General features: G+C 44.9%; 1 protein-coding gene across 4 annotated transcripts in view; it reads right to left on the reverse strand.

Annotated features, from left to right (window-relative positions):
- Nucleotides 1-206: 206 nt before the first annotated feature.
- The window catches only part of Gng2 (G protein subunit gamma 2), a 94,820-nt gene continuing 71,745 nt past the window's right edge, over nt 207-23,281 (reverse strand). For all 4 annotated transcript variants that reach the window (XM_005083570.4, XM_013123180.3, XM_040735909.1 and 1 more), the window contains 2 exons: nt 15,979-16,091; nt 207-1,058 (listed from right to left, as the gene is read on the reverse strand). In XM_005083570.4, the coding sequence (XP_005083627.1) occupies nt 930-1,058; nt 15,979-16,065 (216 nt within the window). In that variant the 5' untranslated portion in view covers nt 16,066-16,091 and the 3' untranslated portion in view covers nt 207-929. The remainder of the gene's footprint in view (nt 1,059-15,978; nt 16,092-23,281) is intronic.

The raw sequence follows: 23,281 nt of genomic DNA on the forward strand, positions 1-23,281 counted from the left end.
ACTAGGAGGTATTTCAGGCATGGCTAAGGCGCTGAAGTGATCTTAATTGTCAAAATAGAGGATTTTTCCCCTCTCTGGCATCGTTTTCTCTCTCATTTCTCTTCTTAGCTTTCCAGCCGAACAGCAAAACTCTGAATGGATGCTACGTGGGGACATTTTCATGCAGTATTATTCAAAAAACGATCACAAAGATATGAAAGCACCCGTCACAACACATGATATACTTTTACTTGCAGAATCAAAACTATCATATACAAGTATTAGGAATAGTGGTAAGAGAACACAGACAGCTGGCATTGTGGGAGTGTGCGTGTGTGCGTGTTCTTTTAATTCTCATGAAGAAATGCCATGGGGACCATCTTTCTAAATGCCTCAGCTATTCACTCATCCTCAGAGTTCATCTAACACACAAACCCAGCCTCATCTCTACAGTACTCTAACAGGGAGGGATAGAGAAAGAGAAAGGGGAGGAAAGAAAAATGCACGGAGGACTAAACATGGATGCCACCAAACAGAACTGTGGCTACATGGGACAACAGCTAATCAGGGGTATTTGAAAGGCAATTCTCATCCCCAGAAGGTCAGCCATACCTCAGCTCAGGACACCGGCGCTAATGTTTATTTTGTTTTTAAATATGAAGCGGAATGTAAGGTCTTAGAGGGTAGCAGAAAAGAAGTGACACTGATTTTGTTTTTATACATTCCCCTCCTCCAGGCAGGTCTGCAGGGTCAGATCTCTAAAGTTGGGACGTGGAAGCGGCTTCCATTCTCATAAGGGGACAGTTCTTTAAACATGCACAGCCCGGAGTGTCCAGGATGGTTCTCTCTCCTCTCTTTAAAAGCTGTGGACGAGAAAGGTGTCCACTTTGCTAGGAACTCTACACCAATGTCCCAGGAGCCCCTGCGCTCTTCAGCCTCCTCTCAGAGGCTTAAAGGATGGCGCAGAAGAACTTCTTCTCCCGAAAGGGATTTTCTGAGGCCGGGACTGGGGTCAGCAGGGGGTCCTCCTTGGCGTGTGCCTCACAGTAGGCCATCAAGTCCGCAGCAGCCTTGGACACCTACGAAGGAAAACAGAAACATCAGGAAGGGTGACAGACAGGCATGGACCCAAACATCCTTGGTGTAGTCTCTCAAGCTTTGGGGTCCACCACGTTGGGGCTCATCCAGCTAACCACTTGGAGCCAAAGAATGAAAGTGAAGGAGACACTCATAAGCTCAATAGGCTTCCTGATCTGCAGACAAGGTACCAATGACACCTGGCTGACAGGACTGTTGCCAGCCGATGGGGATCAAGCAGAAGAGCCTCAAACTTAGGGCCTCAGCCAAAAGAGTCATTCAACATCAGGGCTGTGCAAGTGCCAACCCCCTCCTACTTCTGTGCCCTAGTGGCAAGGATTGCACAAGGGAGAAAACCCAGGAAAGACATCCAGGACTTTTCATACAGGAAGCTTTCCACACAGGGCAGCCACTGCTATTATAGATCTGTAGATAACATACATCTTACAGATAACATATATAAGGTATCTACACATCTACATATTTATAGCTGTGCCCCTGCTTTTGGAATTCTGCTAGGAATGACAGAGCCAGGCTGGTATCCCTTTCTACCCAGGAGGCACAGCTTCAAGCATACACGTGCGTGTGCGTGTGCACGGACACACACACACACACGTACACACACAAGGTGACATCATGTGGTACAGAACATGTACATTACAGCATCTCATGTGTGGTCCCCAGCAGATGTTCTTCCCTGCTTTTGGAAATGATAGGCTGCTCATCCCTTGAGCTTCTCCCTCCCAGTGCTGGAGGAGTTGCCAGTGGTGCTTTCTTTGTGGTTGTTGCACATTTTTGTTACTTGGGGAGCTAAATTTAATTTAGAGATAAATCTTACATCTGGGGATGAGGTAGGTGACCTCCCAGAAGAATGCCACTTGGAATCAGAAACATAAAGTCAGTCGTTAGTTTCTTATATGATACGGTGTACTTGTGCTAAGGTCACTCCCGAAGACATTTGCTCATGAAAACACCACCACTCTAGGGTGTGACAGTCTCTCACAGTGACTACTGCAAGTATAATCTTCCCTAAGACTTGGGCTAAAAATACACCATGTTCCTCACCACAGGTAGGGCCCATATATCCACCCAGCGCTGTCAGACTTGGTTATACTGCAAGTGATTTGTTATGGCCAATGAGATGTGAGCAGAATTGGTAGCAATCATTTTGGGGTAGGAGAATGAATGCATGTCTTGTCAAGCACTTTCCTTGGCTACGCTATCTGTGTGATGCAATAATTAGGACCTCCCTTCATCCGTTCACAGGTTCCCATGAATGGATCAATGGACCTTGCTTTGGTCCTTGCTTCAGGACCAAGTGGATTAGACTCCCATCACTTACAGCCGTAACAACTTTACCATTAAAAGGTTGCATATGGAAACCAATTTCATATTTTCAGTCAATAAATGCTCAGTTTTTTTCTTTCTGTTTTCTTTGCCACAGATGATACCACAGAAGATGCAATATTCCAGACCGACACTCCCTAGGTCATGACGACTGTGACACGGTGTGGAGTGGTAGCTGATCTGATTAGGAAAGATCTCTATAATCATAAACCTATTTTGTTCTTGACATCATGTTAAAATCTCTCTTGCTCTGTAGTAGGAATGGGAAGTATACCTGTGCTGGAAGTCCAAAGAACAGGGGAAGAGGACACATGATCATTGGCAGGAAGCCCAGCTTACTTTGGCTCGGATATAAACATTGATACATTATCTGTTTCTCGTGGCTTCAAGCAGCAGTAAGTAGTACATTCTCTCACAGTGTTAGAAACCTGACGTTTGAAATTAAGGTGTCAGCATGGTTGGTACCCAACCCTCTGAGGGAGAATCTGCTCCATGCCACTGTTAGTGGTTGTGGTGATCTTTAGGGTTCCCTGGTTTGCATACAGAACACTCCAGAAGTCTTTACATGGCATCCTCTCTGTTGTTCACACCCCCTCAGCCATTGTGTTAGTGTCTGCCCTACCTGCTAGTAACTTGATTATAAATACCCCGTTACAGTCTAGGTGGACATGAACTTAAGGGAGGAACTGTGTGGTATAGTATATTTGTTCCTGATGTATCTCTTTAATAGACATTATGGTACTTGTGGAATATTTTTATTGTTCCCCATTTTGTTCCATTGAGTCATCTTTTTCTTCCTACACGCATCAAGGCTTTAGTAAAAATCACTATCTGCCTTCTGTAGATGAAACTTGGAGGATCAGCAGGTGTCCTGAGTTTGTTCACCCTCGGGCAGAAATCTATGGCAGAAGAAGAACTAGGACTCCACTAGGCTGTAGTTATCTGCATGCAAACGCCCAGCTAGTTCCAAAGGCGGAAATGGCCCACTCTAGGCTTAGCTCCCTGAAACGAGGACAGACGTCAGACTTTGAGGAGGAACTGTTGCCATTTTTTTTTTTGTCATGACTTTTGCTTATTTGAGCAATAGTCATTAAACAGGAGCTCAACTACTAAATAGCAGAGATTGTAAAAACAGCAATACTGAAGTCACATTTGTTGGGAAGAGATCTGGTACCATCCATACCTACTCACTCACGATGCTCACACACAAACACACGGCATAAAATTTCTGAAGCACTTCCTTTTTTGAGATTGTATTTTCGCTTTATGTGTGTGCATGTGTGTAGTGTTCCAGAAGGCCAGAAAAGGGCGTTGGGTCCTCTGGGACCGGAGTTACGGACTGTTGTGAGCTGCCACGCAGGTGCCGAGACCAAACCCAGGTCTGCTGGAAGAGCAGCCAGTGCTGGTAGCCACCAAGTCATATCTCTAGTCCCCAAAGTGCTTTTTATGACACAGAGGATACTAGAGTGGGAAAAAGTAATAACATGGAACTGCTCACAGTTTATATATGAATAAATGATTTCCTTTCCAAAATATATCATATAGTTTGTTTCCTCAACTGCATTGTACTCTCCTGTGAATGATAATCCAACACAATGTCAGAATCTTGTTAACAGCTAGGATAACTGCTGATAATTTGTGGCCTTTTCTATGTGTCAAAACTATGTAAATCTCTTTATACCAAGGGTTGTACTTAATCCGCAGAGCAGTATGTGCGTCTGCAGGCTATTCATATCCTCATGCTTCTCTCTCTCTCTCTCTGTCTCTCTCTCTGTCTCTGTCTCTCTCTGTCTCTCTCTCTGTCTCTGTCTCTGTCTGTCTCTGTCTCTGTCTCTGTCTCTCTCTCTCTCTCTCTCTCTCTCTCTCTCTCTCTCTCTCTCTCTCTCTGTCTTTCTCTCTCAGACAGGATCTTACCATGCTGCCCTGGCCCTTGCTATGTAGCTCAGGCTGGTGTAAAACTCCGGATCCTGCTGTCTCCATCTCTGGGACACTGGGAGACGGATGTGTGCTGTCACGCCCAGTACTGTCCTCGGTGTGGGTGTGTGGGTTCTAGGCTTCACAGGGTGAGTGCTCAGCTTTGGGTTCAGCTCAGGAAGAGCCAATTGTGAATGCTCATGTTCCTGACCTAAACTCTACTTAGACTGTCACTTGTGTCCCTTGCCTTAGTATAAATTATGTGACGTCCCACCTAGATCTCAAGCTTTGGGGCTATCCTTTCTAACACTTTGCACACAAATTCTTTTATATTCCTAGGCGGTTGGTCGGTGGAGATTTTTCTCAGAATTTTAGAATAGTCTCTATCTTTCTTGTCCTGTTGATTCATCCTCCCAAAATAGCCTACATTTAGAGTCCTTGCTGTCATCTCCATAGTTTGAAGCTCCACCTTCTCTGTGACAACTGAAATAACTGCTTATATAAAAAGTCATTAACTAGGTTCTGATTGGCCCAGTGGGCCTGCAGACAGAATTTAAAGAGTGGCTTACCAATGTTGATGATAAAAATTATTACTTTATTTTCTCTAATGTCAAGTGGAAATTTATCATTTTTTTTTCAATATAAACATGGGTACTAGAGTGAGCTGCATAGGTGAGTCAGTCAGTCAATAGAATCAGATACTCTCAGTCATATTACAGTATCTTCATATCTCAACATTGTATTTATAGACTTTGTGTTTATAGGAATGGAATTAGACACTGTATAATAAAGGAGCATATCTACAACCATATTAGATATATTTTTTTTTAAAAAATTTTGAGGTATGCTATTATCTAAAATACTTTATACCTGTTTCAGAATATTTGTAACTTAAAAGCATCGTTGTAAAGGAGTGGGGATTGGGGAGGGAGGATGGGGGGTTGGTGGGAGGGCGTGGGAGGAGGGGAGGGAGAGGGGGAGGGACCTGAGATTGACATGTGAAACAACCTTGTATCTAATTTAAATTTAAAAATAATTTAAAAAAAAGACATTTAAAAAAAAGCATCATTGGCCGGGAGTTGGTGGCGCATGCCTTTAATCCCTGCACTCGGGAGGCAGAGGCAGAGGGATCTCTGTGAGTTTGAGGCCAGCCTCCAAAACAATAGATAAACCCTGTCTAGAAAAAAAAAAAAAATAGGCATCATTGTGAGACGGGAACCATCAACTTCAGCACACAGCTAGCTAGGTCAAGGGCGCCAAAACGTTTAGGAGGCTTTTGAAACTGTGGCAGTAAAGACAGTTTAAAATCCAGATAGTCTTCTGTAATTCCCCACTTGAAATCATCAGTTGTTCCCACTATACTTGGTAGAAACAAAAACCTCGCGTGTTGCCTGTGGGTCCCAGATGTTTGGGACCTGCTCCTCTCCAATTTCAAGTCTCGATACATCTCCCCTTTAATTTTGAAAGGTCTGTAGTCCTTCCTGCCTTGTGTTTGCATATCTGATTCTGAGACCTTCTTTCCTCACACCCTCTGCAGCCTGGCTCCGAGAGGGCACTCACCAGCCGCCTCATCAGAACCTACTTTCTCCATCCTTCTGGGCCCCGGTGCTCTCTTCTCACTCACACAAGCCACGCCCCTCCCGGCATGACTACCCCTCTGAGCTTGTTTATCCGTTGCTAGACAACTTCTAACTCTTCAAGCACTATGAGGGCAGGAACGTTATCTGTCTTACTCATCATTGTGCCATCAGCGCTGACACGTAGAAGAGGCGCAAGTAATTACTGACGGAGCTCTCAAGTGTAACCTGAGTCCCCGGGTATTTCATTCGACTAATAGTCGCCACGTGCCTAATGCTCCAGGTGTGGGTTCTGCTTGCTGCAATCATCAGAGAACAGATAGAGAAAGGCCAGTTCTCATAGAGCTCTGAGTAGCCCAGATTTCCAGACTGCACAGTGATGAAGTAACTGAGACTGAATTCTCCCACCTCAAAGTCAACCGGACAGATGAGGAAATGTTCTCACGATGGCTCACAGGCAGCATATGATAGTATCTTCTTCATCCAGTCACCGTGGCTACAGCACGGGGAGAGGGAACCCAGAGTCTGATGTCTTCGTGGGTTGGAAAGAGGGTTAATGAGGAAGAGAAAGTTCCAGAGACCAGAGGGTTCCTCTTAACCCTGCTGAGCACCGAGCAGCACCTGTGTGAGGGGCATGGAAGGCTCTTCAAGAAACAATGTGATGATGTCTTTACCAACCAGAGGAGAAAGACCTCTGCATAAACAAGATTTGAGTAAGGACTCCAGAAGGATACGTTCCTTCTGTGGTAGAGGCTGTGGGGGCCTCTCCTATCAGATTAAAATGTTCCTAAGCAATTTAACTGCACCTCACATTAAAACTCAAAAAATTTAAAGGAAAATTACAGTATGCTACAAGATAAATTTCAGAGTGTCTGGTCTCCATAAAATGTTATCAACTGCAAAGGAGCAGGAAGAAAGTTTTACTGTAGTGATGAGATGGACTATTCCAAAGGAAAAAAATGTATGATTGACATGGTCCATGAAATTGGCGTATAGGGACGTTGCCAAAGAAGCTACTAAAATATTCTTTATATGATCAGGAACACAGAGGAAATGTAAACATGACCAAGAGAGACACGGAGGACATGCAAGGCATCTTCTGTGGAGAAGGGGCGGTGCAAAGTGGAAACTGGGTTCCCTGCAGGGAGGAGCCAGACAAGGATGGGGGACTTGCTGTCTCACTGTCAGCAAAGGGGGTTAAAATTATGGAAGTCAGAAAATGATACTGATCCCTAAGACACAGAATAGGAGTCAATGGTTTGGGTATAAACACATGGCTATGTGTATACACACATACAGACATAGTAAAAACAGATGTGAAGTGTAAATGGAAGCATGTGTGGTGTTGGGTGTCTGTATGTGAACATAAACACATGTGCATTTTCTAGCTCTGCCCAGGAAGAGGACCTTGGAGCAATGAGCTTGCTACACATCCAGATCTTAGCTCTTAAAAACCATCCTCAAAGGAACCAAGGCTCACTGGAGGAAAGGGAGACTCCAGGCTGGGAAAGGAACACAGGAGGAGCATCTGCTTTGTTCCAAACCAGACAAGCGCTCAAAGAAAGGAGTGATTCACACCCAAAGGACATAAGCCTGTGCTGATTTAACACAAAAATAATAGGCTACCGGGGCTGAAGAGATGGTTTGCGTGGGTGAAAGCATGGCTGCTCTTCCAGCAAACCTGGGTTCAATTCCCAGCACCCCCATGGCTGCTCACAGGGGATCTGGTGCCCTCTCATGCCCTCCTGGAGTGCAGGCACACACATGGTGCACGTGCAGGCAAAACACCTTCATGTAGAAAACAAGATAATAAAAAATGTAAGAAAGATTATAAACCATTGGTTAAAAAGGGACACCCTGAGTAATTGAATACATTTCTAAAAAGCAGAATATTTCAGAGGAATAAAAGAATACATAATCCAGAGCTACTCAAGTTCCCAACTATTGAAAAACTGCAAAGGGAAAAAAGAATTGCTTTTCACTGAGAAGCCTTGAAGATGCCACCTTAGGAAATAACATCACTAGTAAGTGACAACTCAAAATCAAATCCCACTGAGGACTGGGAGGGGGCGGGGACACAACAAAGGAGCACTCCGTGTGGTCAAAGTTTTCTAACTAGAATTTAATCAGAGAGAAGTATCAGATAAGGGGGTAAGGGGAATGGCAAAATGGCTCAGTGGGTAAATGTCCTTGTCACCAAAGCTGACCTGAGCTTGATTCCCAGGGCCATATGATGAGAAGAAAGAAATGTCAGACAAGTCCAAACTGAGTGACCTTGCATAAAATAAATGGCCCACAATGTTAAAATGTGTCAAGGTCGTGAAAGGAACTGTGTCACACAGGACAGCTAAGTGCAAGACAGGATTTTCAGTCGGAAGGTATCACTGCAGTAATTTTCAATATTTAGATGTGGTCTCTGGATTGTGAATGGAGCTGTGTACCGATGTGACAATCACGTTATGATCATGGAGAAGAGCACCCTTCGCCGTGTGAAATAGACATTAAAGCGTCTGAAGGCAGTAGGCCTCTTTCCTAACTTATCCCAAATGGCAGGAAACTAAAAGACCTCGGCACTGTGCCTGTCACTTGTCCATAACTGAGATGTCTCCAGCCCGGGAGTTTACTTCCGGCAGTAGCATTGATCCTCCCAGACTGACAACTGCTGAAAGCCAGCTGTGCGGTGACCTCACCAAGCTCAAACCAACGAGCAAGGAGGGGGTCTCTGGACAGCCCCCAACAAAGGCCAACAGACTCTGAATGTAAGCTCTGAAATAAAAAGAACCTATTCTAGGCAGACAGGTGCCTTGATGTCTCTGGGAAGCTGCAGAAGAGGCAGTTTTCTGTAGAGCTAAAAACCAGACCTCCCATCAAACTTAAGTGGAATGAAAAGATGCGGTTCCATCTTTATTACATCCCGAAACTGAGCTCCGTCTTCAAATCGATGTCACAGGATGTGTGTCAGCCATCAGACAAAGAAACAAGCCCCTGACAGCTGTCATTGCCTCTGCCCATGGGAAGCTGCCTGTGCATCCAAGGGTATCAGTCATGAAGCCACATCCTCAGTTGGTTTGCTGATACTAATGCCGTTATCCAGGGCTGCCTCAGTCTCTGGTGTGGCTGGTATTACAAGCTTATAAGCTTAGTCCACCAATCTTGGCTAAACAGGGTTGGGTTTTTGTTTGTTTGCTTGTTTTTGAGGAAGGGTTACTTGTTTTCCCTGAAAACTAGGCTATTTTAAAAAATTAATTTCCCAGGGATTTGAAACTTCTAAGGTTTTATAGTACAAATGAGGATATCAAATGCTTGCACACACCGTGTTTTGAAAATTTTTAAACAAGGAACATATATATATATATACATATATATATAAAATTAGACTTCTTGTGGCTAAGACATAAGTCAGAACACAAAATTCATTTATATTTCATGTATCTCATGCATACAACCTGAAGGCAATGCTATATAGTATTTTTAGTAAGCTTATGTCTTTACAGTGACCTGTCAAATGAGGTTGGATGTGGAGGCACTGTCTTGGTGTTTAGGAAGCTTTGGATTTAGGAATGCTTTGGGTTTTTGAATTTGGAGTGCTTATTATATGCTTCCCTGGTGGCTATGAACAATGCATAAGGCTAAATATATACTTTGTGTTGGAAAAATAGATACAGAGTTGTTAAAAACTGTATCAACCCTCAAGAAATTGAGGCTTTACATTCCTATCAATGCAGAGCAGAATTTAACAGAAAAATGTTGGCTTCATTTCCAGCAACTGCAATGACTGACCAAACCTGAATGTCTGTAAGACCTCTGTATGCTTTACTGATTTTATCATCCATGGAAATGTTCTCAATTGACCTATGAAGAGGACAATAGCCTAATAAAATTAAACGTATCACTTTGAGGAAGGAATATTAAAACTTCAAGTCAAATGTTGGAAAAATATTTACAAAGCCCCAAACTTAGGCTATGGGTCCTTTGCCTAGTACCAAGCATGATGTCTAAGTAGCCCACTTCTTGGATCCTTCTCTCTGTCTCTGTCTCTGTCTCATCTTGCTATGTAGCTTGGGCTGCCCTTGAACTTGCAACAATCCCCTTGTCTCTGTCTGTCAAGTGGCACTGCAGGTGCACACCACCAAACTGGTCCTGGAGTAACCTGCTTTGTCTCTCAGTACAGCACTCCCTGAAGTTCAGTTACTATTCACTAAGAGTCCATCATCTGAAAGATGATTTGGTTGTTAGAAATGTCCAGGCCTGACTCACTAATTTATAAATCTTTTAATTATTAATATTTGCCTGCCTTTTAATTTTTGAATTATTTAAAAAGGTATACTGCAAATGTTTACTTACAGTCAGACTATGACACAACAACAGTTTGACTTAAAAATATTCTCTCTAATTCCTGCAGTTTTATTTATCTAATTACATTCATACTAAAATCTTCACAGAATCACAAGAACATAAACATTGCCTTTGATAATAAGGACTATGTAGTCTGTTTGGAAAAGTTTATTTAACAAAAGTTAAATTAGCAAATTTGGTAGGAATAGAAAAAAATTCATGAACAGGTGAGGATTTGAGCTGACACTTAATAAAGGAATATCATTTTCATAGGAAAAGAGGGGTTTGGGGTGAGGTGTTCTCAGTGAGGAACCTATAATAACCATGTAAATAAGCAGGAATTATCACAACATTCCCCCTATTGTTAGAACAAAAAGGAGAATCAGTTAAAAAGGTATATTGGAAATATTTGGGAAAAATGAGTAAGCTTGAATCTCTCTCTCTCTCTCTCTCTCTCTCTCTCTCTCTCTCTCCCCCCCCCAGGGTTTCTCTATATAGCCCTGACTGTCCTGGAACTCACTCTGTCGACCAGGCTGACCTCAAACTCACAGAAATCTGGCTGCCTCTGCCTCTTGAATGGTGAGATTAAATGTATGCGCCACCACTGCCAAGACTTGGCTTGAAATAAAGAATTTCTATCTATGTGAGATCAATTTATGAGGCTAACTGGTTAAAAAACAACCATTTCCTCCCTGCTTCTGGCCTCGGATTTCTTTTTTCCCCTCTTACCTCTAGATTGTTTCTCGTAGAATAACATAGCCCTAGCTTACAACAGTCCCTGGCCCCTTTCGATGATTTCATACTGCGGTTTGATTTTGATAGCGGAAGATTGAAGCTGGAGGTGTGGGATTCTTGCTAATAGAGATGCCAGATTATGCAAGTGAAACTGAAAAGACGTGGTCAAACATCTTTCTGTTACCCTGGGAGCAGTGGGCAGCGTCTCTTGCCTGCCACGTGAACAGTCAGCTGAGAAATCCACCCTTCCCAGGAAACACACATGGCGGGAGAAGCAATGGCTCCCTACGGAGCTCTCACAGCTCCTGATGGCTTCCAGTTGTCCCAGCTTCATTTCTGTCCCTGGATCCCTGGATGCTAGGACAACTTCTGTCTTCTATAATTAATCATTTCTTTCTGCTTAAACTAGATTGCTTCAGGCTTCTCTCTGATGCTCAAAGAGTCCTAATACGGTGATAAGATAGCTCCTGAAACCCGCGTCCTCTACTTCCGTCAATGCTCCCGGCGCCCACACCCCCTTATTCCACTGTTAGTGTCCGTGTATGTCCTGCCGCAGAAATCCCAGGGCCGCGGCTCACAGCCCCTCCCACGCCTCCGCTTTGACGCCCTTGCTTTTACTCTCTACCCTTGAAGGAAATGCTAACAAAGAAATAGATGAAGGCCGGAATTGTCAGTAAAACGCCTGGGGCTTATGAACAGGTAAGGGTCTTAGTAGTCCGAATCTCCCTGTGGGGTACACAGGCTAGAAAACAAGAAAAGTTTCAAAACAAAAAGTGTTATTCGGGTCCAATAGAGCAGGCTGGGTCACTCTGGAGGCCATCCAAGGGATGAGGAAGCTCTTGCTTATGAGACCTTTAGAAACTGCAGCGGCAGCTGTACTCTATCTGCTCTTATTACGGGTCCTACCCATGTCACCGTAGCCACAGCCGGTTCCTCCAGATGCGCACAAGGTTATGATGTGATAAGGCTACCGCAGCAACTGGAAAAATCACAAGCCTGGCATCTTTCAAAAAGCCCCCAGCCCCCGCCTGGGTGACAGGCTCATGAATAGAAGTAGGTAGAGAAGCTAGAAATCTTGGAGCCCTTGAAGGACCCCTGAAATCAAATAACCAGCCAGCTGACAACGGCGTCAATACAGTCACAGTTTTACCCAACAGGGAAACTAAAAATAATTTGTCATTTCACCCCAGCATGCTTGCCTGGCTGTGCGGTAGAGAACAAATGCCCTAGCGCAGGCTGCTGCTGGTTTTCCATCAACAGAAGGTCTGCTGGCATCAAGGAGACTTCAGGGATGCAGCTGTGCGGGTCGACTGGGAGGGGGCCGCTCGGTGCGTGCTTTATTAGGCTAACTAACCCTCGCATGCGCTCTATTAGGCTAACTAGCCCTCGCATGCACTCTCTCTCCCTAGCTACTTACTTATGTCTCTTCAAAGAGCAGTAAGGAGTGGGCTTTGACACCTTTGGTGATTACGCTTCCTGGATACTTCTGCTTATTCTGATAGTAGGTTTTGTTCATATCTTTTGTTAAGCCCTCACTATGTGACACATGATGGAGGGTAAGACCCACATGTGTTCATTTCTACCTCTGAAACCTAGAGGCAGCATAGAGAATCTCAGTAAGATATTTACTAGACAAACAGATGAATACATGGACTGAAGACAACTCCAACCTCACAGGGAGGGCCCTGGAAACCTTTACCAACAACCTAATGATCGGTCTGAATCTCCAGGAAGCCTGTGCCATTTCCCAGTAGCACACTGAGTGGGTGACCGGAGGACCAAGATGTTCCTGGGCTTGAAGGTCCCTTCAAGAGAACGAGCAGTGGTTGATATGACCAGTGTGGCAAGAGAAAGGGGAATAAAGCTGGAGGTGCATGGGGGACCCTGTAGGTTCCTTTAAAGAGTTAGAGATTCATCGTACAAGGGATGGGGAGCTGTGGAGTGATAAAGCGTTCAGTGGGAGAGGAGCATGATGAAATGTGCTTCTGCAGACTTTTCTTTGGCAGCGCTGTGGCGGGGACTGGCGGCCTGATGGGAGTGGGTTGAGGCGGACTGCAGGGATCGGGCTGGAACCACTGCAGTCAAGGGTTCAAGGAGGGGTGCCTGGCTGAAGAGCTCATTTCAGTACCCTCTCCTGCTGTCACTTTTGTCACCCATCAGGACATCACACTCTCCTTGGTGCCTGGGGACCCTGCGGAGTGGCAGAAAATGCCGACCACAGCGGAGCTTCACAGAGAGGGCAAAACCAGTGCTCTCAGGAGGATGGGTGGAGCCTCCATCCCCATGAAGGAAAGGAATGTCTCTCTCTGATACAGCAGTCCCTGGGCCACCTTCCTTCTCCTAACAGTTGAAATGCCTGACAGTCTCTTCTTGCTTCTTCAGAAGAGGAATGGATAAGAGGCAATGAAGGAGATGCCAGAACGCGGCAGAGGAGGAAAACACAGAGGAAGGGGCCTTGTCTCATCCGCAAGTAAGGAGGACTAAATGCCACGGAAAACAGAGCTGCATCTGATTATGGTGTGGCCCACTACCAGGAGTCTGAGTTGACAGGAGGTTTCCAGTGGTGGGAAATAACCCTGGGTCTTTGGCCAGCTTCCTCATGAGCAAACTGGCGGTGAGAAGGGTCAACCCCTTACACTAGGGTGGCAGTTCTTAACTGTGGCTATAGATTGTAATTAACTGAAAATTAAAAAAAAAAATCCGATGCCCGAATCCTAGGCCCAAGAGATCCTGATTTAACTGGCCGTCCCTTTAGTGTGGCTTGGGAACTGGTCCGTTTATAGAGCGCTTTAGGTGTGTGAACAACGGCTCTAAACCAGCAGCCAGCAAACTTGTTTCTTAAAGGTACAGAAGGCCATTATTTGGAGTTTTGCTTGCTGTGGGATCCCTGATAACACTTCTAGCCTGTGGTTGGAGTGTGAATGGAGCCACACCCAGAACATAAATGAATGAGTGTGCTTGTGTTCCAATAATACTTTATTTATAAAAACAGAGCACGGACTAGATTTGAGTCCTGATACCCCAATGCATCCAACTGAATGATCCAGATTTTTTAAGGTGTCGAGTAAAAAAGTGGAAAATTTTGTAATTTTTTAAAAGGCATTTGGAATAATGTTCTATTTTTACTTGAGTACAGCAAGATATGTTTCTGAGTTCCGTTTCCTAAAATGCTTTTGAGGAAGTAAAATTGATGATTGATAAAAATTTACCTTACTGTTATCTACCTTATATTAGCAGACTACTCATAATGGTACAATGGGGTTAACTTTACTTTCAAAATATGCCAGACAAATGGTTTGAACAAAACCCTGCATCTAAGCCAGCCTCAACAGGCTGGATAAGATTGGCACATGAAAGAAAAAGTAGATTACTAACCTTCATTAACCTGTGCTGTTTTATTCCTTTAGGGAAACCAAGTGTGACTCTGTGAACTGCCTGTGCATGGGCAGGCCAGGGGGACGCCAGACATCTTCCTCTATCACTCCCCACCTTAGTTTTTAGACAGGGTCTCTCTCTGAACCCAGAGCTCTCCGTTTCTGTTGACTGCTGGCTACCAAGTCCCTGAGATCTGCTGTGCACCGGCTCCGGAGTCCCTGAGATCTGCTGTGCACCGGCTCCGGAGTCCCTGAGATCTGCTGTGCACCGGCTCCGGAGTCCCTGAGATCTGCCTGTGCACCGGCTCCCAAGTCCCTGAGATCTGCCTTGCACTGGCTTTTTTCTTTTACATCTGTTACATTGCCCCCTCCCCCTTGTGTGTGTGTGTGTGTGTGTGTGTGTGTGTGTGTGTGTGATGTGTGTGGTTGTGGTGTGTGTGTAGTGGTGTGTGTGTGATGTATGTGGTTGTGGTATGTATGTGTGTATGTGTAGTGGTGTGTGTGTGTATGATGTATGTGGTTGTGTGTGTAGTGGTGTGTGTGTGTGATGTGTGTGGTCATGGTATGTGTGTGTGATGTGTGTGGTGTGGTATGTGATATGGTATGGTGAGGTGTGTATGTGTATGATCTCTGTGTGTGGTGTGATATGTGGTGGGTGGGTATGGTATGGTGGTGTGTGTGTATGTGTGTGATGTGTATGGTGTGGTATGTGTTGTGGTGTGTGTGTGCATGTGTGTGTGTGATGTGTGTGGTACGGTGTGGGGTGTGTGTGTGTGTGTGTGTGTGTGTATACAGTGCACCTATAGAGGGGCAGAGGGACTCTGGGCTCTCCTTGTTAAGTGGGTTCTGGAGACTGAACTCAGATTGTTAGACTTAGTAGCTTTACCATTGAGCCATCTTGCAGGCCCCCAAACTTGACCTTTTGTGAGGGTGCTAGAGATCCAAACTAAGTCCTCATGCTTGCACAGAAGGTCCCGGGCCCACTGAGTCATCTCCTTAGGCCTCAAGTGTGACTCTTGAGCTTTGAAGAAAAAAATCCACTAAACTCTAAAGATGATTTTTTTTTGTTTTTGTTTTTACGAGACAGGGTTTCTCTGTATTGTTTTGGAGGCTATCGGTCCAGCCCGGCCTCGAACTCACAGAGATCCGCCTGCCTCTGCCTCTGGAGTGCTGGGATTAAAGGCGTGCGCCACCACCGCCCGGCTAAAGATGATTTTTTAAAAAATGAATAAATAAAACAGATTAGATTAATAAAACAGGCACTTAGTATTAGATACTGAATGGGACAGAAAATGGTAGAACCCAAAATGAGAAAAATGTCTTTATCGGGTCAGAGAGGTAAACAGCGGATGGTGTCTCAAGTGCTTGCCCATTTCCGGCTGGAGTTCAGTCCAAGCCCATTGTGCTTTTCACTGTCGTATTTGTTTCTGATTCAACATGGGGAATCGTTCCAATGCGTACTGTCATGTGATGTTGGGGAACCCCAGGAAGGAAGAGACACTGTAGAGAAAAGAGTATCTGCAGGGTTGTTAGACCCTGTCCTATCCTCTCTGACGCCACCCATCTGTACAGAAAATCAAATGGCTGCAAGGCATTTGCTCTAGTCAAGCGGGATGAGCTACACATGAGGCCACCCTCACCTTTATCCTGTCGATGTTGGCTTCCATCTTCAGCTGCTCTACCAGCTTCCTGGCTTGTGCTATGCTGGCGGTGTTGTTGCTGGCCATTGGAGAGCTGGACGGTTTCAGACACTCTAGGAAACACAGAAGAAGACTGTATCAGAGGTCTCACAAGCTGCAGAACATGCAGTTCTTCACAACGTGCGGATCTCAGAACAGTGACGTAGCTGGGGCCAGTTCCCCAGTTCCTCTCTCCCGGTCAGCATTATGTATAACTGGCAGGATTTGATTTCCCGTTTCTGCCCTGCCCCCAAAGAAGAATGCTCATTAAGCAGGGTAAAGTACACTGATTGTGTATGACAGTAAATCAAGTTAATTTGTAAAATGTGCTGGAGGTGGAAGGGTACCGGTGTACACCACCTCTGTGTGGCCGCTGTGGGTTGCGGGTGCTTTGTTGTCAGTGAGAAGAAAACCCGAGTAGAGGGACCAGGGGACATTCAACACTATTTCCACCTGTTGCTTAGCTGTGACCACCTCAGACTCTTACTACTGGGACAGCAGGGGTGTGGTGGATGGGGGAGGGTAGCTTTTTCACGGTCACTTAATTAACATTGTGAAGAGCCACCTCCACACGCTGGCCTTCACAGTGATTCCTCACAGCCGCTTTTCACACAGTCTTCAGGAACACGCCCACAGTGTCAAGGGGAGACAGAACCCCATCTAAGTCACTAGTAGTTTTCTACACTAAGCACAAAGGACTTCCTCTTTTATGTCATGGAAACTGTGCCGCTGTGCTTGGAAACGGACATTCTCCACCTACGTAGACCAGGAGACGGTGCCTCTGCTGGAGCTCCCAGGGCCCCTCATGTGGCATGCCCCACACCCTTCCAAGCCTATCCTAATTTCTCTTCTAACCCTTTCCTGACCCGTCATATCATCTTACTCCTTTTCAAAAAGCACTCTGTTTCATGCTTGGTGTCCTCCCCCAATCTCGATGGGGTCTTGCTCCTCATCAAGGTTCCATGCTATCATTCACAGCTGCCCCTGGAGGTGACTGCCATTTGACAGGGAAGCAATGACCTAGAGCTTTAATTTAAATAGGGTGTCAGCCAGACCCAGCAAACGAAACATGATACATGGCATCGGCCAACACTGATCAATCTTGCTTTGGATCCATTATATTACAAGCTGTAACCACGGTTCTCTTTGAGAAACATTTTTATGTAGGGATGGAACTGGACTAGGTTCTTCATCTCAAAAAGGAAGAGAGCGCTTAGATGACCAACAACCCATAGTAAGTCCTAGACAAATTTACCTACCACTAAAGTAATTCTGTTTTGGTATTGTTAACAACAGCCACAGCAAAACAAACCGCCAGACTGTAAGTGATCTCTTTAGTATTAAGGAAAAAGTCTATAAATTATCTGTTCACTAATTTTTCATACATAATCCTCCAAAATAAAAGAAGACATTATGTATAATTCCCTTTTGAGTTTCTTCTGAGACAGTTTGGAATGAATGCTGCAAACAAGCCGCCCAATATTTACAGCATAAACGGGAAGGCAATTAACTGTTCCCTCAACTTTGTTTCAAAGGGTTTGCAGACAACACCGGGAGGGGTGAACTGAAGCAAAGTCTGAAGCATCAAGGAGCTCCAAACTGTACCTTCAGATATTTGAGGAGAGAGAAAGGGAGAAACTCATGTGTGTGGGGGGGGAGTGGGGGACGGAGGGGGGAGGGAGAGAGGGAGGGAGGGAAGGAAGGAAGAAAAGAAGGAAGGAAAAGATTGGGGCTTGAGGGATGCATCCGTTCATAAACAAACTTGCTGCCAAGCCTGACGATCTGGGTTCAGTCCCCTGAAGGCCCACATGGTGGAAGAAGAGAAATGACTCCAGCCAGTTGTTCTCAGACCTCCGCATGTGCATCCTCGCGTGCGCTCGCGCGCGCACACACACACACACGCACGCACGCACGCACGCACGCACGCACACGCGCGCGCGCGCACACACACACCCCAAATAAATGTAAACGACTATGTTTTAATCAGCATAGTTAAGAACCTGGTCATTGCACAGGGATATTATATTTGCAAAACTCAAAAAACATTTAACAGCCCAGCACACCTTTACAAAGCCAAGATGGAGCACTGACTTCCCAGTTAGCCTGAGATACAAACAACCATGATCTCCAAGTCCATGGTCTGTGAAGCTAACGTTTCTGTCAAGCTAGAATTCGTGAATCACATCAGAATGCTGGTAATCACAGAGTGGCTGAACCTTCCCTGGGCCTGAACAAGATCTGGAAGCCTGGTCAACTACTTTTCTTCTGTGAAATCACATAATAATCCAAAGCACAGATCACAATTTGCCTCCCAGCATCCTTTTCTCTCTTCTTCATTAGTAATGGCACTTTCCCTTTTTATTTCTTTTCTTAAATGTTACCTGTTTGAGTGTGCCCATGTGTCACATGTGTATGGATATGTGAGTGTGTAGGCTAGGGGTCAATGGGTCAATTGCTCTTTACCTTATTTTTTGAGACATAGTCTCTTGCTGAATACAGAGCTCACTGATTCCTCTAGGCTGGCTGGCCAGTGAGCCCCATGGATTCTCCTGGTTTTGCCTCCCAGTCCTGAGATTACAGGTGCAGTGCTTTACATAGGTTCTGGGAGATGAGCCTCAGCACCTCATGCTTGCTTGGAGGGTGTGATACCAACCTAACTGTTTCCCAAGCCCACATTCTTTCCTGTTTCACATTTTTTTCATTTATTTTATATACCAACCAGTTTCCCCTCCCTCCTCTCCTCCCATCCCCTTCCCTTTCCCATCTAGCCCCTTCCCATATGCTCCTCCTCCATCTCTATTCAGAAAGGGACAGGCCTCCCATGGCCTTCCTGTACCCCTACTTTTTTTTTTAATAAAGACTCATTAAAAACTGTGAGTCTGTTTTTGTGTGTACTGCACGTGTGCACGTACACGTGGAGATCGAAGAGCGAGACAGATGTCCTACAACTCAAGTTACAGGCAGTTATGAGCCACCTGACTTGGGTGCTGGGAACTGAACTCAGGTCCTCTGGAAGAACAGGAAGTTCTCTTAGCTGCTGAGCCATCTCTCCAGGCCTGTAATCTGCATTCTTGATGGCAGTGTAGAGGTATCTGCCAGCTGAGGACTGGCCACCTCTTACGTGAGAGAGAGGCGAGGGGCATCTTGCCCACAGCCCTGTTATTGAGTTTCCCTGTTGCTGGCCACCCCAACCAGCTATCAACCGACTGAGTGCTCCAGTCTTGTCTTTTGGGTTCTAGGGGAGTCTGTGTCCCGATGGCTTGTGGCGCTGTGGAGGGGGCGGATCTAGAGCGTGCCGCTTTGTTGCTTAGCTAGCATGCACTTCAGCTGCCGGAACAGCGGAAAATTACCTTGCAGCTCTGGCTATCAGAAACACGGATCGGATCTCACTAGACTGAAGTCCAGGTGTAGAGAGGCTAGGCAGGGCTCCTTTTGGGGGGCCTGAGGAAGAACCCATTTCCATGGCTTCCAGGTTATTCTTCATGCCTGGAGAAAGTGAGCCGAGTCCTTCTCACTGCTTAGTTTCTTTCTGAGGCCATGTCTTTTCTTTGACTCCAGTACCTAGTCTGCTTGCCTTTGCAAGGATCCTTGTAACTCCATTGAGGCTTCCCAAGTCACCCTGATACTCTCCGCCTCTTTAGGTCAGCTGATCAACAGCCTTAGTTCCAGTTGCAACCCGAGTCCCCTTTGCTGTGCGTTTACAGGTTGTAGGGATTGGCCTAGGTGAAAACCTCACACTACTGATCTACTAAAGAAACACAGCAATAAAGTGGCTCCTTTTGACATTCTGCTGCACACATAGATCAGTGTCTCATTCACAACTGGACACTGTGCAGACAGAAGAGACTGGAGCACTCAGTCCTAAACGGGGTGCTAGCGTTAACATCCCCCTCCCGGATCTGTGTGAAAGAGGGGATGGAAAGATTGTAAGAGTCACAGGCGAGGGCACACTCCAAGCAAACAGCGTCTTCCAGACACAACAGGGCTGGTGCACATAGGACTCACAGAGACCGTGGTAGCGTGCACAAGGCCTGTCTGCACAGGCTCAATCCGGAAGAGGTCCAGCACCGAGGGGAGAAGTAAACATGGGCTATCTCCAAACTATACCCATGGGCAAAGCAAGCATCAGCTTGCTCCAGAGGATCTCACAAGGTTTATTAACCACACTTCATGGCAGACCCCACTCCATGCATAAAACAAAGTACATGGTACATTGTAAACTTTTTGTCTCCGTTTTGCCTTGTTGTTGTTTCTCTCTCTCTCTCTCTCTCTCTCTCTCTCTCTCTCTCTCTCTCTCTCTCTCTCTCTCTCTCTCTCTCTCTTTCTCTTTCTGTGTGTGTGTGTGTGTGTGTGTGTGTGTGTGTGACTTTGAGACTTTCTTGTTTTGTTTTTTAAAGAGACAGGAAAAAGGCTAGGTGGAGGTGGTGGCGCCCGCCTTTAATCCCAGCACTAGGGAGGCAGAAGTAGGCGGATCTCTGTGAGTTTGAGGCCAGCCTGGTCTACAGATCGAGTTGTTTCACAGAGAAACCCTGTCTTGAAAAACTGAGAGAGAGAGAGAGAGAGAGAGAGAGAGAGAGAGAGAGAGAGAGAGAGAGAGAGAAGGAGGGAGAGAGGGAGGGAGGGAGGGAGGGAGGGAAACAGTTGGGTAGGTAGGGAGATGGGAAGGATCTGGGAGGAATTGGAGTAGGAGAAACATCAAAATATGCTGTATGAAAATTTTAGAATTAAGAATTAAGGAAGGAAGAAAAGAATTAGGCCAGATGTCCCTGAAGGATCTTTGCTCATATTGAGACTTCTGTAGAATTTGAAGGTCAATAAAGGAAAACTTGAGCCTCCCAATGGCAAACTCACTGCATCCCAAAATCAAGTGGCTTTGGACATGATACGGAAGAAAACACATGAAGCCAAGCTTTCCAGCTACTTCAGAAACATCTTCAGATGTCTCTATTTGGGGCTTATTTAGATTTATCTAAACCAGTAGTCATCAACCTGTGAGTTGTGACCCTTTTGGAGTCACATACTAGATATCCTGCATATCAGATATTTACATTACAACTCATAACAGTAGCAAATTTAAATTATGAAGCAGCAACCAAATAATTTTATGTTTGGGGGTCACCACAACATGAGGAACTGTACTAAGGGAGCCCAGCATTGGGAACATTGAGAACCACTGAACCCTATAAAGTCAAGTATTATAAAATAGACCCAAAAACCAAAACAAACAAACAAAAAAGACTAAAGCAATGTGGGAGAAAGAAATTAAAGAGAAAGAAAAAAATTTAGCTTATCTTCTAAGCTTTTGTACTACACATACACACACACACACCTATTCTGAGAGGACAGTTCTGCATCACTATTATTTACCCCTTTGCTGTAAAATTCACAGTATATAATTTATGGTCCTAAGCCACTTCTAATCATGTAGTTCAGTAGTATGAAGGACATTGTCACTGTCTGAGGCCATCACATTGTCCATTTCTAGAACACTTTTGATCTGGAACTCCCTTAAACAATAACTTATGCTCCCCTTTCTCCAGGCTCCTCCATCACAGTTCAGTTTTTGGCCTGTGGTGGGTTGAATAAGAATGGCCTCCATAGGCTCATAGATTTGAATGTTTGGTCATCAGGGAATGGTTCTATTTGATAGGGATTAGGAAGTGTGGCTTGTTGGAGAAAGTGTGTTAATTGGGGTAGGCTTTGGGGTTTCAAATGCTTAAGCCATGCCCACTGTCTGTTTCTCTCTTCCTGCTGCCTGCTAATCCGGATGTAGAACTCTCAGCTACCCTATCTGCCTGTGTGCCACGTGCTTCCTGCCATGATGGTAATGGACTAAGCCACAAGTAAAGACTTGCTGTGGTCATGGTTCCTCTCCACAGCAGTAGAACACTGAGAAAGACCCTGCCTCTGTGATCTTTGGATATTTCTTGGGAGTGGAATCACAGGCATCTATCTTATGACTGGCTTATTTAATATGGCACAAGGACTTCAAGGTTCATGAGACGCAGTGTATGTCAAATGTTCTTTATCTTAAGCTGACTGGCATTATGTGCATATGTCACAGCTTAAAAATCCATTCACTGTTGTTGAGGGGCATTTTGATCACTTCCACGTTTTAGCTATTTTGAACACTGCTTTGAAGTTAGGTGTCCACATATCTTTACCACACCATGCTTTCAACTCCTTAGGGTGGAACTCAAAAGGGGAGTTTCAGATTATACATATATATGCAAAGATATAAGCATATAAATAGAGGTAAAATATAAAATATATAGATACGGACTTGTTATTTTCTGATATTGCTTTTTCTTTTTTTTTTTTTTTTGGTTTTTCGAGACAGGGTTTCTCTGTGGCTTTGGAGGCTGTCCTGGAACTCACTTGGTAGTCCAGGCTGGTCTCGAACTTACAGAGATCCACCTGCCTCTGCCTCCCGAGTGCTGGGATTAAAGGTGTGCGCCACCAACGCCCGGCTGCTTTTTCAATAGTAGTTACTTATGTTAATGAATGGAAAGTAGTTTTGTGTTGTTTACATTTGCATTTCTGTGATCCATGCTATTGGGCATCTTTTCCTGTGGGAAATGGTGGCTCTCTTGCCTTCTTTGGAGTATCTGTTGGATTCCATGGCCCACGTTTTAAATGAGGATTGTGTTGTGGAAATAGAAAGGTTTTCTATTTATTCAGGATATTATGCTCTCATTAGGTAAATGCCTTACAAATATATTTTCTCGTTATATGGGTTGCTTTTTAAATATTCTCTTTATATTATATATTATCAACTAGATGTGGTTACCTGAGTCACACACCAGGAATGATGGCCACATTCAGGGTTGCTAGTCTTGCTCTATGATGTCTTCTTGTATCAAGTTTATAGTTTTGTTTTTTTTGAGGGGGGGGTTTACGAGACAGGATTTCTCTGTATTGTTTTGGAGGCTGCCGGTCCAGCCCGGCCTCGAACTCACAGAGATCTGCCTGCCTCTGCCTCCCGAGTGCTGGGATTAAAGGCGTGTGCCCAAATTTATAGTTTTAAGTCTTACAATTATGCCTTTGATCTTTGACTTGGTGAAGGGGTTGGGCTAGAACCCAGGAATTCATTCCAAAACTGATCAGTGTCCCATCATTATTCAATCATTCTGAATTAATTTTTGTTCATCATGTCAGGTATAACTTCACTATTTTGCCTGTGGCTATCTGACTTTTCCAACCTCACTTGTTGAAAATAGTATCTTTTTCCTCAGTAATTATAAACTAGATGTTTGTTTTCCCT

This window comes from Mesocricetus auratus, unplaced genomic scaffold (genome assembly GCF_017639785.1).
Source record: "Mesocricetus auratus isolate SY011 unplaced genomic scaffold, BCM_Maur_2.0 Super-Scaffold_100053, whole genome shotgun sequence".
Classification (NCBI taxonomy): Eukaryota; Metazoa; Chordata; class Mammalia; order Rodentia; family Cricetidae; genus Mesocricetus; species Mesocricetus auratus.